Genomic DNA, 19019 nt, shown 5'->3' on the forward strand with positions numbered 1-19019 from the left:
TGCTTTTACTTCCTGTCACTGTCACCACTCAATCAGCAAAGAGGAGGCACTTCCTTTTGCATTTGTACTCTCCAGAAGCTCTATCTTCAAAGATTGCCTCCTCATGTAATGCACACACTCTTATGTTCCTATCCTATAATCAGTTATCTGATCTATCGGGAAACTTTTTCAGTATTTTCGCATTCTGACAATGGTTTTAGACCAACTTTTATGACTACTGTTAGCTCCCTTCTTCTCTCCTCTGAGCAATTTTTCTGACTACCCTTGCTTGCTAGAAAGTTTTGTAGTAGAGCTTTGGTGGCTTTTACTTTTAATTTACAACTTTGAATATCCCTATCTTGTAGTTATGCTATCAACATGTTTTTTGTGTAGTTTTCTTTGTTCTTGCTGTTCTATGGTTTGGAGGTTAGAATAGAAGCTTCGAGTTTAAGCATCCACCTCTTCTCCATGGCTATTAGACACTGTCACTGGTTTAGAAGTCACTGGCTTGAAATTTTTAGTACCATCTAAGGCATCATGAACTCACTGGCTTGCAGTAATAAATACGTAACTTTGAACTGCAATACACCACAGCTAAAGACAGACAATTTTCCTTACAAATTTAGTTGAGTTTTGAGTTCATTCTTTTGGGAACTCAGATTTAAGAATAGTGGTATATTATTAGTAGGGTACTGACTTGGGTAAACTCTGAGATTTATTGTCTTGTACCTTATAATGTATGAAAGCTAATGTTCAAGTTTATACAATTCAGCAACTGCCTCTAAATTGACAAGGCAGCTTCAGTGTTCAACTGACCTGAGTTCCCATCTATATTTAGTATTTGGCCTTAGTACTTCTTACTTTCTACAAGCTCACTGACACACTTAAAATGCTTCATACAGGATACCCAGCATTATGCTAGATTATATATTTTTTAACAGGAAGATAAAACTGTCTTACTATCAGGAATATAAACTTCTACTTTGACTTTCAAGTCAAATAAGGCCTTGAAATCTGAGAATAATATAACTTAATTTTAGTACTATTTTAAATAGAAAATGGCTTCAGACATTATTTTAAGACAAACAAGTATGGTTACTACATAAAATGAAGAGCATACAAATCATTTAGGTTATATATGTTACTACGCAAATTTCTACAATTAACATTTTAAATTATGTCTACTTTTCTGTTTAAAATCTAGAAAAATTCTAATAACAAGTATAAACATGCTTACACTACGTGTGGTTCACACTTTCAAGTCTGAAATTTATAAAATAAGAACAATTCTAAAAAATATAAAATTCTTAAATAATAAAGATAAGAAGCTTTGCAGAAAATGAGAAAATTGATTTTTACCATGTCATTGAAATAAAATACCCTGGCAAATAATCAAAGGGGGAAAATTTTTCCTAAGACTTTGTAATATTTAAATCTTGCAGAAAGCTGAACTATACTAACAGTTAAAAGTACCATGAAAAAAAATTTTCTTACTCAAAAGTAAAAATATAAGAAATTTATACTTAGTAAACTTACTTTATTTTACTTATATTTAGTAAATTTACTGCTAAAATAACTCAGAATAAATACAGAAAGTGGACCCTAGCTGGCTGGGGTGGCTCAGTTGGTTGGAGCATAATCCCATACACCAAAAGATTGCGGGTTCGATTCCCGGTCAGGGCACATACCCAAGTAGCGGGTTCGATCCTCAGTCTGGGCACGTACAGAAGGCAACCAAATGATATTATCTCTCAAACCAATGTTTCTCTCTTTTCTCTCTCTCCCTTCCCTTCTCTCTAAAATCAATAAGCATAACCATAGGTGAGGATTTAAAAAGCAATAAATAAATAAATACAGTACTTGTAAAACTGCAAAAATAGTTATTATTAAAATTAGATAGCAGTAACCAAACCCCAAATTGTGAAAAGTTGGGAAAACTAAAAGACCCATAAAATATTAAAAGTATTTATTCATATAACATAAAGCATTTTAAGTATCATTTCACAATGAATTGTTTATACTTACTTCTGCCTATGGATATTTCTCTTTTTCTCCTAATCGATAATACTTGAAATTAAATAAAGCCCCATTATGAAGACTTTGCTCAAAATGAGGTGAAAGAAAATGTCCTATCTTCCTCTTTGTGCTTTTCTTCATCCCTCCATGAAATAATACTGAAAAATTGATTAACAGAAACCTGTTTTATTTCTTCCCAAATCTAAATCTGACACATTTCCTAACTGAAATGTTTCTTGAGTTACTGAAGGGATTAATAAGTATTTTAGCCTAACAGATTCTTAATAGAACAACAACCCCCCAAAAGCCCTTAAGAAAATAAGACAGCCATATTTTACACTTCTCTTAGATATTTCATATTATCAACTTAGGGTTAAAAATGTAGTAGGTATTTAGTCTTCAGTTAATGCTCTGTTTGGTGGTGGTGGTGGTTGTCTTATAAAGAAGGAACGTTGTAGATTTTTTTGGCCAAAACCACTGCATAAATTTAATATAATTAGTTACAATAACTAATACATCAATTTTACAACTTACTTCTGAGAGAGACCATTTACTTCTTTGGTCTAGAAGATGAATGAGTAGAACCCATAATTCTTTAATGCATGGGCATGGGCAATGGTCACTCGTTAATGCTTCAAAAGGCCTAACCTGTAGAAAATAACCAAAATGAGTTAGAGCAGAATTTTACATGCCACACATTTTTCTAAGTATTTTATAATAATTACTTAGATGTCTTAAAATTTATGCTTTACAAAAAATTATTCATAAAAAACGTGCCATTTCATGAACTTTTAAAAATTCCCATTGTAAAACCAAATGTACAGAATTTTATTTTCAACTTAAACAATCCTCTGCTTTAATTATCTAATGTTCAGCAAACATCCTAATAAAAGAGTAATATGCAAATTGACCACACCTCCGCTATACCCACAGGCCACGCCCACCAGCCAATCAGGAGCGAGTATACAAATTAACCCAACCAAGATGGCTGTGGCCACAGAGAGAGCAGAAGGGAGGCTTGGTTTCCCCAGCGATGGAGGAAGCCAAGCTTTCCTCACACCCTGGCTGGCGGAGGCCTCCACTCCAGGCTACAAAGTTTCAATTATACAAGATAAATAAATCCCAACAAAAATGGCGGCAGCCACAGAGTTGGAGAGAGCAGGAGGCTAGGGTTGCCACTGGCGATGGAGGAAGTCAAGCTTTCCGCACACCCTGTCCTGGCTTGGCCTCTGCTTAAGGCTACAAAGTTTCAATTATAGAAGATAAATAAATCCCAACAGAAATGGCTGCCACCACAGAGGGAGCAGAGGACTTGGCTCCGCTCCAGGCTACAAAGTTTCAATTGTAGAAGATAAATAAATCCCAGATACCAGGGCCTCCACTTGGGTTGCCGGGGGGCGTGGCCAGCCTGAAAACCACCACAGGCCCCTCACCCAGGCCACCCCACGCCCCAAGGGAACCCCCACCCTGATCTGGGACACCCTTCAGGGCAAACCAGCTGGCCCCCACCCATGCACCAGGCCTCTAGCCTACCTAATAAAAGAGTAATATGCAGATTGATCATCACTCCAACACACAAGATGGCTGCCCCCATATGGTCAAAGATCCTGCCCCCATGTGGACACAAGATGGCCACCACAAGATGGCCAGCAGGGTAGGGCAGTTGGGAGGGACCAGGCCTGCAAGGGAGGGCAGTTGTGGGCGATCAAGCCTGCAGGGGAGGGCAGTTAGGGGTGACCAGGCCAGCAGAGGAGGGCAGTTGTGGGCGATCGGGCCTGCAGGGAAGGGCAGTTGGGGGGAACCCAGGCCTGCAGGGGAGAGCAGTTGGAGGGGGACCAGGCCTGCAGGGGAGGGCAGTTAGGGGTAACCAGGCTGGCAGGGGAGTGGTTAGGGAGTGATCAGGCAGGCAGGGGAGTGGTTAGGGGGTGATCAGGCTGGCAGGCAGAAGCGGTTAGGGGCAATCAGGAAGGCAGGCAGGCGAGCAGTTGGGAGCCAGCAGTCCTGGATTGTGAGAGGGATGTCCGGGGATCGGGCCTAAATGGGCAGTCAGACACCCCTCGAGGGGTCCCAGATTGGAGAGGGTGCAGGCTGGGCTGAGGGACACCCGCCCCCATTCATGAATTTCATGCACCGGGCCTCTAGTTCTGTATATAAGAAGCTAGGTAATAAATATTTGAAGTTTTATTCATGATATAGTCTTTGTATATTTACTCAATTCTGCCATTGTTGTGCATCAGCCACTGACAATTCATAAAAAAAAAAAAAGGATGAGGCTGTGTTCCAGTAAAGTTTTATTTACAAAAACACGGGGTATGTTAGATTTGACCTCAGCTTCATGGTTTCCTAACTTTGATCTAATCCATCAGACATAATAAAAAGACATGTAATAAAAAAAAATATTAGAAAATAACTTCTGATTCACTGTTGAGACTAAAAATAGTTATAAGTCAGAATAAATACAATTATTAGGGCTATATAAAAGTTAAGCAATTTTACCATATTCTTTTTAAAGCTGTTGCTTTCTTTTTTTTAATTGATTTTTAGAGAGAGAGGAATGGAGAGGGAAAGAGACAGTAACATCAATGACACAGAAACATCGATCGGTTGTGTTTTGCATGGCCCCCACCGGGCATCAAGATTGTACCCAGGGCATGTGCCCTAACAGGGAATCGAACCAGCGACCTCTTGTTGCTTGGGTCGATGCTCAACCCTGAGGCACACTAGCCGGGCTTTACCATTTTTATAAAAAATGTATCCTCAATGACCCCAAATAATGCAGAGAATATTAATATTGTCTATACTTATAAACTTCTAAATCTCATAATATATGTTATTTCACATACATTACATATGCATTTCTAACATAATACATTAAGATATTACTATACCATATCTGATTAATATATACCTGTTAATTATAAATATGTAGATTAGATTTAAGATATTGAAAATATGTGAACAATCTACATTTTAAAAAATTATAAATCCTGATTGTCTATTAGTAAGGTTTATGCTTGTAATTGGAAATAAGTGATGACAATCTATATATTTCCATTACTTGAAAATGAGTGTGTACTGTAACACCTTTAAATCTGTCTGTATTAAACACTATATATAAATACAATTTAGTAAAAACAAGTAATTTCCACCGTGATGCCAGAACTTTCATGAAAACTATCCTTAAAATTTGTCAACTAAAACCACCTTTTTAAAAAAATATATATTTTATTGATTTCAGAGAAGAAGGGAGATGGAGAGAGAGATAGAAACATCACTGATGAGAGAGAATCATCAATTGGCTGCCTCCTGCCCGCCCCCCTACTGGGTATAGAGCCCGAAACCTAGGCATGTGCCCTTGACTGGAATCGAACCCGGGACACTTCAGTCTGCAGGCTGATGCTTTATCCACTAATCCAAACCAGCTAGGGCTAAAACCACCTTTTAAGCTTGTCAACTAACTTTAATTACTCATCTCTTTCATTATGCAATAGCAATATACTAGATCATTAAAGGTCTGGCCTCTCCGATGTAAACAAAAGTTAAATTCTAGTCATTATCATAAACATCCTGTTTTCATTTATTTTTGACACGATGAAAAGGCTTAAAACAGCTCTAAAACACTAATTCCAGCCTCTTTTAAATGTTTAAAATCAATTCTTTCCCATTAAACTCCCAGATAATTTTTTAATTTAGATTAAATTCTTAAAGCTTAAATCACATAGATTAAGGACTATTGCCATTAAGTGGCAAAAATACAAATAAACTCTTAAAGCATTACCTTGTCATACCTCTTGAGTGACAAACTTATTAAATCACAAAGGAGATTTTCACAGTGCTCTTCAAATAGACTGACATTGGTTAAATTGTCACCTGCCAGATTCATAAACTGATGACCATATACAACATGTTCTAAAAATGTAATAAAATGAATTTTATTTAAAACTACAGTAGGAGAAAAATTACTGTACACATTTAAGTTATAACAAGACTGTAACATATAGTTAAAAGCAAATTTTTGCAAGCAGAAGTTAAATTTTACAATTCCTTTCTTATATGAACACTGATAAACATCATGTAAAAACGTTTCAATCCTTCCAATTACCATTCAACAGGCTTCTGTATTGTTAATGTGGCCATCTTTGAAAAGTAACCATGCAAGATTACTTAAGAGAAAAAAATAAAAATAAATTGAAAAAGAGGGTAAACACTAGAAATTCTTCACCTTCATTTCTAGCCAATAAAACCTGTACAACATTATTCTTTTAACAACAATAATAAAGTAGCCATATCCAATTGCATGAAGTAAAGCAAACAAAAGATACCAAAATTTGTATCTATAGCAGAATAAGTCCACCAGAGTTTGCTCTAAGAAAATATTTAAAATACAGAGTTCACTTGAGAGAAAAAAATTATGTATTTGTGTACATCGTTGTATATTTGTGTGTGTATATATATATATATGAGTATACATAGATAAACACATATATGTATTTTTGTATTTATTCATTAATTAAAAAGCAGATATTGAGGTAATGGATGTCTTTATAACCTAAATAATTACTTTACAACTAAATATTTCCAGAATATTGCTAAACTTAAAAAGAGAACCTAGACTGGGGGGGAAGGTCAATGGGGGGGAAAAAAAGGAGATATATGTACTACTATGTGTAATACTTTAAACAATAAAATTAAATTAAAAAAAAATAGAACCTAAACATGCCAAACAGCAAGACCAAGAAATAAACAGGCAACATATAAAATAAAAGATTACTATCTTGTTACAAACTTATACTAATAAAAAAAGGAAAAATTTGCAAAAGATCATGAATAACTAAGTAATAGAGAAAATATAAAGAGACAATAAAATTATGTGAAGATGTTCAACTTCACCGGTAATCAAGAAATTGCAAAAGTAGAGATTCAGTATCATTTTTCACATATTTGTTGGCAAAAAAAGAAAAATAATTGATAATATCTGTTACTGGAAATAGTACGAGGCAAGGAATGCTCACAGACAGTGTGTACAAATTGGGGAAATTTACTCTACAGCAACATAGAGCATATACAATATTAAAACTGCAATATGCCACCCCAATTCTAAGAATCTATTCCACAGCATAACTTGAATACATATTGAACAATGTGTGTGTATATATATGTATATATGTATATACATATATATACATACACACACACACACACACACACACACACAAGGATGGTCAGTGTAATATTATTTATAATATCAAAAAAGGGAAATAATTAAAATACTTAAAAAAAAAAACTTGGCTAAATAAATTATGATAGACCCTTTACATACAGCCCTTAAATGAATAAAGTAAAACTATATGCATGAACATGAACAAATCTCTAAAAAAACCTACACAGAACAATGACAGCAGCATTTGTGGTTAGAAAGCAAAACAAAAATCCTACCAATGAGTTTCCATATATTTATACACTAATAGAAAGTATAGAAAGATAAACAGACCAAGTTGTTTCCAGTAGTTATCTCTGGAAAAAAGGAGTGAGATTTTCACTTTTTACTTAGGTTACTATTTGATTTTTAAAAATCAGAAAGCACTTATTACTTGTGTAGTTAAAAAAACCACAATAATAGTTTAGATTAGAAAAAGGACATAAATCAAGTATCTATCAACTTACTCAATTTTACACCAAGCATATGAAGAATTTCTAGCACCAGCCAATGGATATCCAAGTGGAGATGTAATAAATGCCAGGATGGTGGGAAAAGCTGTGAATGACATTATCAACTGTGACTGAGAATTCATAATACGTCACAAGGTACTTGATAGCATATCACAACAACCCTCTATCAGCACCATGACAAAGTATCAATTAATCTACCACTAAGTTTAAGGAAAACCTTTATCTTGTTCATTAGAAGATCCTTTCACTAGAGATTTTGAAAGCAGGATAGGTTATATTTTCATCTAATTTAAGAGAGACCCACCTTGGGGCTGCTGAACAAATTTGTAAAGGACCCTTGCAACCAACTTCTGATTCTACTAAAGCTGAAAAGCAGTAAATAATTTTAAAAACACTTATTTGCATGAATTTGTTTTAGACTTTAGTTAGCAAATATGTTTTTAGCCCGGCTGGTGTGGCTCAGTGGTTGAGCATAGACCTATGAACCAGGTCACGGTTGGATTCCCAGTCAGGGCACATGCCCAGGCTGTGGGCTCAATCCCCAGTAGGAGGCATGTAGGAGGCAGCTGATCAATGATTCTCTCTCACACTGATGTTTCTATCTCTCTCACCCTCTCCCTTCCTCTCTGAAATCAATAAAAACATATTTTCTTAAAAACTGTAATACATACCCAGGAACTCCTACTAAGAATGTTAACAAGAGAACTTTAAACTATCATGCAGACATTATTGTCATGCCTTTTAAGTTAAAAGAGGTAAAGAAATTACCTTTCAATTTTCACATTAGTATTCAAATCTAATTATGACTAAAAAGCCAGTGCTCTTAGCTATCAATAACCTACTCCCAGTCAGCATTTAGTATCACTATAAAAATAAATACAATGAGGCCTGGCTGGCATGGCTCTGTGGTTGAGTGTTGACCTATGAAGCAGGAGGTCACGGTTCGATTCCCTATCAGGGCACATGCCTGGGTTGTGGGTTCGATCCTCAGTGTGAAGAGTGCAGGAGGCAGCTGATCAATGATTCTCTCTCATACTGATGTTTCTATCTCTCTGACATCAATAAAAATATATTTTAAAAATATATATAAATAAAAACAATGATACATGTTCTAGTAAAACAACTAGAATGATGCAGAAGGAACTTGCCATATCAAATATGCAAATAAAATAAAACACTACGTTAAAAAATAATACAGGCTCAAAAATAGATAATAAAAAACAGCAAACATAGGGAAGAGAAATGGATAAATGTGGTATCCAAATCAGTGGGAAAAGCATGGGTCATTTAATAAGACAGAATTAACTTATTCATTTGTAAGAAACTAAAGTTAGATTTCCCACCTCACAGAATTATTTTTTAAAAAGATAAATCAGATAGATAAGTGTAAAAACAAGTATATTTTTAACATCAGCACAGATACAAAAGAAAAAAAATAACTATATAAAAAACTTCAATCTAACCTAGTAAGTCAGCTTAATTGCTGAAGATAAAATATCTGTAATACATAATACCCAAATAATATTTCTAAAAAGTTCCCCCAAAACACTAAATAAAACATACTTAACAGAAAATACCAATTAAATCAATACTTTTCATATACAAGACTGGTAAAATAGAATATATAAAATATTGGAAGATGCTTTTTATTGTGTAAGATGTTTTTGCTGTTGTTTTAGAAGAGAATTTTAGTGCATAATTTATTTATGTGTTGAAGACTACATTCTCCTGCTTTAAAAATTGTCTTCTGATCTTCAAATAACCTATCTTTTCAAGTTTGCTAAACTGGAAAGCCTATGAAGGGCAAAACCTAATTTGAGGACCGGAGCACACAATCTTTATTTCTGCTCCTAGATATATTATTTTCTTAACCACTTAATGGATGTCCAGAAAATAAAAATGATTTGAATTTATAAAGACTAAAATGAAGAAAAACTATCCCTTCCCCAAGATCTACCTATGAGTCTTTATTAAGTGATATAATTAAAGGCAATTACCTATATGCTTTCTATGGATTATACATATAAACCTGAGTTCAATTGAAACCCTATTTACTTTTATTGTTAGATATATTGACCCCTTATAAAGAGTCAATATTTGTTTGTTGTTAAATTTCACAGAAATATATAAACACTTAATTGTACTTTACATTTTGACAAATATGTTACTAAAAACTAAATGTTCAAATTGATGAGGTCAAATAGAATGAAAGAGGTTAAAAATTCAGGGAATCAATGGGGAAGCATAATTTGTCATCCACTTAAACACACATTATTCTATGGAGAATTTGTTAATTATATCAGGAAGCTGGGTTATGCTACAATACAAATTTAAAAAAATAAAATAACTTCAGATGGAATCATAAAAGGTAGGGGGAAAAGGGGCATTAGTCAAAACAATCTTTTTTTAAACCTCACCCAAGGATATGTTTTTATTGATTCTAGAGAGAAAAGAAGAGTGAGAAACATCAATCGGTTGCCTCCTGACCGGGGATCAAACCTGCAACTTGGGTACGAGCCCTGATCAGAAATTGAACCTACAACCTCTTGGTGTATGAGACTACACTCCAACCAACGGAGGCACTTGGCCAGGGCAGTCAAAACCATCTTAATCAGCCCTAGCCGGTTTGGCTTGGTGGATAGAGCGTCGGCCTGCGGACTGAAGGGTCCCAGGTTCGATTCTGGTCAAGGGCACATGCCCAGGTTGCGGGCTCGGTCCCCAGTGCGGGGAGTGCAGGAGGCAGCCAGTCAATGATTCTCTCTCATCGTTGATGTTTCTCTCTCTCTCCCACTTCCTTCCTCTCTGAGATCAATAAAAATATATTTAAAAAAAACAAAACAAAAAAACCCATCTTAATCATATTCTGGAAGTCTCAAAGGTCAGAATAGACAAAATGATGTGGTTTTGAAAGTGTAACTTTTATAAGGTAATAATCTTGAATTTTACTATAATAAAAAAGTAAGGAGCCCTGGCCAGTATGGTTCTGTTAGTTGGGCACTGTCCTGTGCACTGAAAGGTTGCTGGTTGGATTCCTGGTCAGGACACATGCCAGGGTTGTGGGCTTGATCCCCGAGTAGGGCGTGTGCATCCCCGAGTAGGAGGCAGTAAATCGATGCTTCACTCTCACACTGATGTTTCTCTTTCTCCCTCTACCTTCCTCTCTCTCGAAAAATCAATTTTAAAATCTTTAAAAAAAAAAGGAAAGATGACACATATTTTAGAAAATAAAGGTTATTTTATTTGAAACTTTTAAACATTTGCACTGTTATAAATTGGAATAGAGAAGTTATCAGATTTAGTGTATACTATGTTTTAAATGCTTTATTCATTTTAATTTTTTAATTCTCCCAATAACTCTAGGAAGCTATGCCAATTATACAGATGGGGAGAATGAGACAAGAGGTATTACTTGCCCAAAGGCACATAGTTAATAAAAGGAGGAGCCAGAATTTCAACTCAAGCAATCTGGAAGAGCTATGCTCTTTACTAATTTCCTCCATTCTTGAATAAATAATCCTTGTAAGAAGAAAAACTGATAACCTAAAAATTAAATAAGGCAAACCTGAATCTGATTTTGACTTATATATGCTCCTGGATTAATACTGGGAAGTTCAGATAGGTGTCCAATATACAAGAGTAATCCATGAAGCTCATCAACCAATAGTGAGGGAAGCTGAGCCTCCAAAGCCTCATAGGGATGAACAGGACCATGATTCTCAGTATTCTGTACTGTAAGGAACCTAAAAAAAAACAATTAGATACAATAAGCCACCAGAGTCTGGATGATTACATACTGAGAAATTCACGCAGTAGTCAAAGACTCAACTGACGTCCTACCTGACGATGAAAACTTTAACATAATGAAGAAATGTTACGCATTGCTGTCTAATATTGTCTGCTTTGCAGTGTAGGGTTGATATCTTCCCTGAAACCAAAATAGAAGTTAATCATAGCTTAAATAATTAATCAGTGAGCAGTGACATACAAGCAGCAATTCTCTTTTAATCTTGTCCACTAATTTATATGTAATTCTTACCACCCCCCCAAAAATCCATTATTAAGGTCACCTAATCAATGGATACCACCTGAGCACAAGTAACTTGCCCCTTGAAGCACTGACTACACCTGGCTTCACTGACACCACAGTGCCAGTCTTCTTTCTTCTTCATGTGTTCTTTCTCCTGCCTCTCCTTTACTGGCTCCTCCTCCTCTATCCTACCACTAGTATGGGGGCTCCTCAGGACTCAGTCCTGAGTCCTCTTCTCTCTTTTCCTGTGTGTATGATCAGTTCCTTTATTTCAAAACAATGATTTGAAAAGGTTTACCTATAACCCAGACCTCTATTCTGCACTCCAGACCTTGCATGTCAGATTGCCTAACATCTTGTATTTAGATTGCTCAGACATTGCAAATAATACATCCATGATTTCTTCCAAAACCTGTTCATGCCCATGTTTTTGCCACTCACTACAACTGGTGCCAACAGTTACCTGTATTTCATTCTTACTTCTTTCATTTCCTTAAAACTTATATTTATCCACCAGAGTCCTACTAAGTTTATCATCAAAATATACCTTCAAACTACCCATCTCTCTATAATCTCTTAAATTATCCCAACAGGTCTCCTAACAGGTCTTCCCATATTCTCCTCCTTTGTCCCTCTACACTCTAAGTACAAAATATGCTTTAAATATATGTCAATTCCTTCCCCATGAAAGGCTATCTACTATATTTAGAAGGAAATAAAGACTTCTTGTAGTGATTTATAGGCCCCGAATGATGTATTAATATTGTCTTTCTCCCAACTTCAAGCCATGCCATCTTCCCCTCACTTCAACATCTACATCAGCAAAAATTACCTGGAACATTACTATATGCATAACACTGACAATCACTATAAGAAAAATGAGTAAGAGACAATCACTAAACAAAAGCAGAAAAAAAAAACATGATGAAAATTAAGACAACAAATTCTCAACCTTATTACACATAAAGCAAAACTTATTTCTAAATTTGAACTTAAATAAGTAAACATGACCACTGCTTTGTCAAAACCAACAGGATATGTTATGCAAACATCTCCATGTTAAACAGTACAGGGCATTTTCATAGCTTAATTATATTTCACGTCACATCATCCCTCAGTTTCACAATTCACAGTTCCTAAAGGCAGTACTCTGTTATAAACAATTGCTGTAAACTCTTGCATCCAGCCCAGATAAAGAAAAAGGAATCAGATTTACCCATATCCCATCTTTAACAAAAAAATCAACATTAAAAAAAAAGGTTTTCAGACACCAGAAACAAGGCAATGCAGGATTGCTATCCCAGAGAGAAGGTAAGTCCTAAGACTGTTCCAGCTTAACCGCCCAAATACAATTTCCAGGCTGCAGCACAGGGAGAGAGAACCCAAACAGAGCCCAAATCACTGAGCTGAGGAGACATAAGGTTTAAATTTATAGGGAAAAAGTACCAAAGAAGAAAAAAGCTACATTAAAAAAATAAAAGAAAGTTCTGGAAATGTACAGAGGGTCCCACTGTACATTCAGGTCCCACTGAATCTCTGGCAGAGTACTGATCTGTTCAAGCATGAGAAAAAAAATAACCCAAGACCAGGTAAAAACATCAGAAAACAATTCCCTACAAAGCTTACACATGCCAGAGAACAGTTCAAGTTCCTTCCAGAAAAAAATTAAAAAAATCATAATACACTAAAAAGAATCCTCAGAAGCCTTATTTGAGCTAACTTAACATTAGACTAAAGGCTACTTTTTAAGAGTCCTAACAAAATTTAAACCAAAGATTTAAAAGGTCCAATGGATTATAAGTACTTAACAGCAAACCAGAATACAGTTTAATACTAGCCAGAGAAATACACGAAAATCCAGAAAGCAGCAATGTAAAATCTACAATGTCCATCACACAATAAAAAATTGCTAGATTTTCAAAGAACCAGAACACTGTAACACAGAAATAAGAGAAAAATCAATCAATACAAACAGGCCCAGAAATGACAATGATGAAAGAATATGCAGTCAACAAAGTTAAAAAGAACAGCTAGACATATATATATATATATATATATATATATATATATATACTCTTTATGTTCAAGATAGATTTAAAAAAAAATATGGATAGCAATAGAAAATAAAATAAAAAAATCCAAATATAATGTCTGTAGACAAAAAAAAACACAACACGAAACATTCTCTAAAAAAGGAATAACACCAACAGCTACATTTAACAACAGGGGTCAGTAAAACATACATTATTTTGTTTTGTTCTTCTGCCTCAAATGGAAAGCTATTCGGGTAGCATAATGAAAAGAACATATACACTTCGGTTAAGTGTCCCTACCTAAGGGCTTTCTGGTGAGGACTGAAGGCCAAAGCTGGCTACAAGAGTTTATTAAGAGAGCCCTGATACAGCTGCAAAGATTAAATCTACATCATGAACAGTTCGGGCCTCTCAATAAGAGGGAGTGGGGAGGGGATTGTAACAGGGTTTGGGCTTGTGCCTGCTGAGTTTTGGAGGAGTTTAAGGACTTTGTTCTGGATTGGATGCTGTTAAGAAGCAGGGGCAATTTGATGATTATGTTAATTTTTATACAGAGGGCAAGACAAATAAAGGGCGTCTAGGGAGGGTTCTACTTAGTTAAGAAGCAATAATCATGTTAGCTGGAAGAGGAGGATGTTCTGTTTTAGTATTTTGCATTAGTAAGCCACTAAACCTTTCTTTGATCAAAAGTGTGTTCCAGGTAATCTTTAGTTGCTAAACATCATTAATAAGATATTAGGCTAAACACTTAACCTGCATTATGTCATTTAATTCTCACAAGAACTCAATGAAGTGAGAAGTCTTACCAGGTTTGAGACCCACAATTAGCCTCGGGTGGAACTCAGGCTGACTACAGAGCCATAATTCTAAATACAAACTGCACCAAAACTGCCAGAAAAGAGCAGCAGCTGGTTTGCACTAAAAGACTGCCCTTCAATTCTTTTCACTACCTTAACTATAACCATCGCCTCCCCCCACCCCCCAGCCCCAAATCAGTAATCCATTAAATCTCAAAAACAGACAAACAAAAAACAAAAAGCAGAAAAGAGCAAGAAGATAGTGTAAGGTCAAGTACTATTTCTCTTATGATTTCCTATCACACTGCCCACCTCCAAAGCTTGTTACTAATTCATTTCTGAGATATTTAGCCTTAAATCAATTTTACCTAGATTTGAAAAAATACTGTAAATCTCAGCTACAACAAAGTATTATGTTCAGAAAGTGTCATACACTGTATCCTAAGCTTCTGACCTAACAATTCCTCCATGTTATTATGATATCCCAATTATGCATCATAAAACTCAGGTGCAATTCACTGTAATTAGCCTTTAAACACACAACTTACCAAAATCACAGCTGGCCGGTAATAAGGTTTCCAAGTTATAGAGTTGTTGCCTAATTTAAAAAAAGTAAAGTGAGAATTTTAGATTACTTTAAAGCATGTAATAATTACATGGATAATGTTCCCAATACTTCATGAATGTTTATGAGGATCAGCTTCAGGTAGCAAAGACTTTCAGAAAATATAAAAGTAACATATTAAAAGCTGCATATATCTCAGAAATTATATCAAATGTCATAAATGTCACTATCAATGAGATACTGTTTAAACCTTCAAGAAGTTTAAGATACTTACATAAAATATCCTAGGTTAACAGTTATATAATAAAATGTTAAACTGTATCACACAAGGAGTTCAAAAAGGAATAAGGTAAACTAAAGTTATCAGGAAAAGTTATATTTACAATGTTCCACCTTAATTCCTGAGAGTAATCTTCCTTTGTCATCTTCCTAGTTCCCTTTCAACTCCTTAAAGATTTGTATCCTAGATAAAGACTCAACTTATTCTATAATGTTCAAAATTAGAGAATCACTCACTCAGCCTGGTCTCCCAATAAAACACACATCATGGCACACATACAGTGAATGTCTCTTCCCAAGGTCTATGAGATGAGGGTAGGAGAAATTCCTGCACCTTTCCATTTTCATTTAAATGTACCATATATGATACATTTAATTTGCCCTCAATAACTGACTCTATTTCAACATTATCTAAAATCTGAATATGGACTAGGTTTTAAATGAAACATTATTTCAACTGTGTTAATTGTGATAATGAAACAGTGTTAATGTTTGAAAAAAGGTATTTTTAAAAAATTTATACTGAAATATTTAATAACATGATGCCTAGAATTTACTTAAAAATACTTCAGCAAAAAAAATAAGAGGGGAGGGACAGATGAAGGAAATGTGATGAAACATTGATGTTTACTGTAACTGAGGGGGTGGAAGTGGAGGTTCATTATACTATTCTCTACATTTGTGTATGTTTGAAAATCTTCATTAAAATTTTTTAATGTTGTCCAAATTTATCATTGTAATTAATCACACTTCTATTATACAGTCTGAAATATATTTGGAAAGTCTAAATTCATTCTCTCAAAATCATTTAAGACTATGACTATTAAGCAATGAAAGTACTTTGGTTTTCTTCCAAGACTATAATATATTTTAAAGCCTTAAATATTTGTCTTGAACACAAGATGTTAAATAAAGATTCTGGAAAAGAATAGAGTCACTAAAAAACAATTTATTAAAACCATTACTCCATAAAATGTTACTGTTAATTTTATTATTGATAAGATAATCAAGTGAATAACAAGCACAACTCTACTGGTGCTTTTGTTAATATCAGTATTAGAAACCACACAGCAATGTAACTTACAAAAGTGAACAATGGCATCTCTACTCCAAGGAAATTTAAAAAACATACCTGAATAAATGAAACAGCACTCTAGATGAATTCACTAATGCTGTTTCAGTAACCCACTGAATGCCAAATATTTCCACTGTATCCTCTTCAAAATTAGTTGGTAAAGGATCAAGATTCAAAATTAATCTGAAATGAAAACTATGATTAAGTCTCATGAAAAGTATACTAAGTCCCATACTATAGCATGTCTTTTTTGACATGTTAGGAACCCTTATTACATATGACATGCCAGCGATGTTATTATAAAGTCAGGATATGCCTTGGTACCATACATACTAGTAAAGGCATACTAAAGCTAGGACTATATTAAAAATCCAGTCCTGTATAAAATAAAAAGGTATAACTAAAGAGCAATGTAACTTATGTGTAAAACACAAAAAGAAGTCTAAGGAACATACTTTTGTCTGTGTTGAACAGTAGCCTTCAGATGTAGAATTCATCCTTTGAGGGGACATTTAATTTTTAAAACAGCTAAAAGTTATTCTGAGCCCTGTCTGGAGAACAGTATAATCAAACTGGGTAATGTCTTTTTAGGCTCAAAGTGCAACTATAAAACCACAAAAATTATTTCCTTTCTGACTGAAATTGCCTCAGAACGCATTCCCAAAATATTTCAGTAACAGCAGTTTTATGGCAATATGTGTATAACTAACTGCCCAAGGCAAGAACTTTCAGAAATAACATTCCTGTGAACTTACACAATGTAGTGCATTTATTAGAAAAGAATTTTTTTTAGGTAAGACTTCTATATGTAACAATACACAGACTTAGAAGGAACTGGGGCAACAAAAGATGTGCATGTCTTCCTTAGAATTACTAAGAAGCTCCAAAATATTGTTCCACGTTTTAGGAGGAAACATCATTTCATAAAGCCCAGGAAGTTCAGGATTCATTTTAAGTAAAAGGAAAATTAAAACCCAGCTCCATACCGCCAAACTGAGGCAGCAGCGAAGTAAGAGAACAACAGGTATCAAGAAAGTTCTCCTTCATATCCAAAATCTTTCAGGTATTCGCTGAACCAGAAAACCAACAACAGAGCTAATAGTTTGCATCTGTCTGATATACCAAGCCGATTTACAAAAAGATGGTTTCAACATAAAAGTTTAGTTGCCTGAAATCTTAGTTAAGTAACATTCCTAACGAACTAAGGAAAAATCTGATGAGGGTTAAACAGCCTCCGATTTTTCACCTACCGCTTAAGGGCTCCACTGGAAAGGTAGGACTCTCCAGAAAAATGTTTCCCTCCTCCTCTGTGGTCAAAAGCACAAGAAAAGCAAGGGGGTTTGCACCATTCGGTTCCCAGCTCCAGTTCCAAGCTGTCGGTCAGGTACGTCGACGCAGGAGAACAGATATCCATTGTTTACTTCATATCCTGAAACATGTGAGGTTCATTACAATGATCATTAAGGGCTCCAAAGAAGCTGCGAGGAGATTCCTGGAGGTGGGGCGGGTGACGTCAGAAAGTTACCAAAACGCTCCCCTCCCCAGCACAAAGAAAACGGAGAAGCCATGTTCCCAACAACTCTCCCCCAGCGACTCCCCAAGATCAAGGCTGTCAGGACTTACGCAGAAAGCACCCACGACTGGCTGTGTCAGGAACTTAAAATCCTGCAGGTCTGACCCTGCAGCAGCCCGGGACAGGGTCAAGAGGAAAGGAATGTTGGCGGGCCAGATACAGCTTCCCCTCCCGAGCCCGCCTGGACCGGCACCCTTCGCTCCGTGATTAAGCCGCACCGCGCCAGTTGCCCCGCAGTGTCGTGGGAAAGCTCCTTTGCAGATTGGAATGGGGATCTGGAGGGCCCCGCGCCAACCCCCACTCCTCCCGGTCGCGGAGCAAGTCTCTCCCGGAATCACCACGGAGGAGCCTGGCGAGAGGAGCCACAGTCCTGCGCACCGGGGCACCCCCTCTTCGGTGCTCCTCGTACCTACTCACACTTGCACTCCCCGAGATGCGCCCCGGCGGTCCCAAGCACAGCCCCGGACTCCATGCGGTCCAAAACCCAAACAGGTGAAATTCCCGCCACGCAGCGCGCGCACTTGGAGGGGCGGGGCCACGGCTGAGCCCGCCCCCGAGGTCCGCTCGCGAGGTCTCCGCGGGAACCGCCGGCACTTGCGAGTTCTCGCGAGAGTCTTCCAGCCGAGCATTCCGTGCGGCTTTTCTCTTTCTCGCCCCCTCCACGTCCCCGTTTTCGTTTTAATTGGTGCGTTGGCCCGGAGGGCGGGGCCTCGCGCAGCAACAAACGCGGTCCCGCGCCGAGGTGATCCACGCCCAGGGACAGCGGCTGTCTTCCCGGTGGGGCTTGTGGAAAGCACTTGTGTTCCAGTGAGTCCGAAGCGGGTGCCATTCACACCCGGAGCCGCGCGGTGCCACCAACTCTTCCTTGAGGTCGAGGATGCCTGTGGCTCCTGGATTGTGAACCAGGCAAGTGCAAGAATGAGGCTAATGCAGCCTCTGGAAACACTGGTATGAAAACTGTTGCTCCACTTTTTTTTTTTTGCAACACAGCCGGACAAGTTTAAG

General features: G+C 36.6%; 1 protein-coding gene across 1 annotated transcript in view; it reads right to left on the reverse strand.

Annotated features, from left to right (window-relative positions):
* Window positions 1-18494, reverse strand: part of MMS22L (MMS22 like, DNA repair protein) — a 104941-nt gene extending 86447 nt beyond the window's left edge. Inside the window, exons 1-9 of the mRNA XM_054722491.1 lie at window positions 18065-18494; window positions 17692-17870; window positions 16499-16624; window positions 15071-15120; window positions 11503-11590; window positions 11228-11405; window positions 7660-7750; window positions 5774-5904; window positions 2530-2643 (exon numbers count right to left, since the gene is read on the reverse strand). Coding sequence (XP_054578466.1) covers window positions 2530-2643; window positions 5774-5904; window positions 7660-7750; window positions 11228-11405; window positions 11503-11590; window positions 15071-15120; window positions 16499-16624; window positions 17692-17855 — 942 coding nt within the window. The 5' untranslated portion in view covers window positions 17856-17870; window positions 18065-18494. The remainder of the gene's footprint in view (window positions 1-2529; window positions 2644-5773; window positions 5905-7659; window positions 7751-11227; window positions 11406-11502; window positions 11591-15070; window positions 15121-16498; window positions 16625-17691; window positions 17871-18064) is intronic.
* Between the last annotated feature and the right edge of the window lie 525 nt (window positions 18495-19019).

The sequence above is a fragment of the Eptesicus fuscus genome, chromosome 10, assembly GCF_027574615.1.
Source record: "Eptesicus fuscus isolate TK198812 chromosome 10, DD_ASM_mEF_20220401, whole genome shotgun sequence".
Classification (NCBI taxonomy): domain Eukaryota; kingdom Metazoa; phylum Chordata; class Mammalia; order Chiroptera; family Vespertilionidae; genus Eptesicus; species Eptesicus fuscus.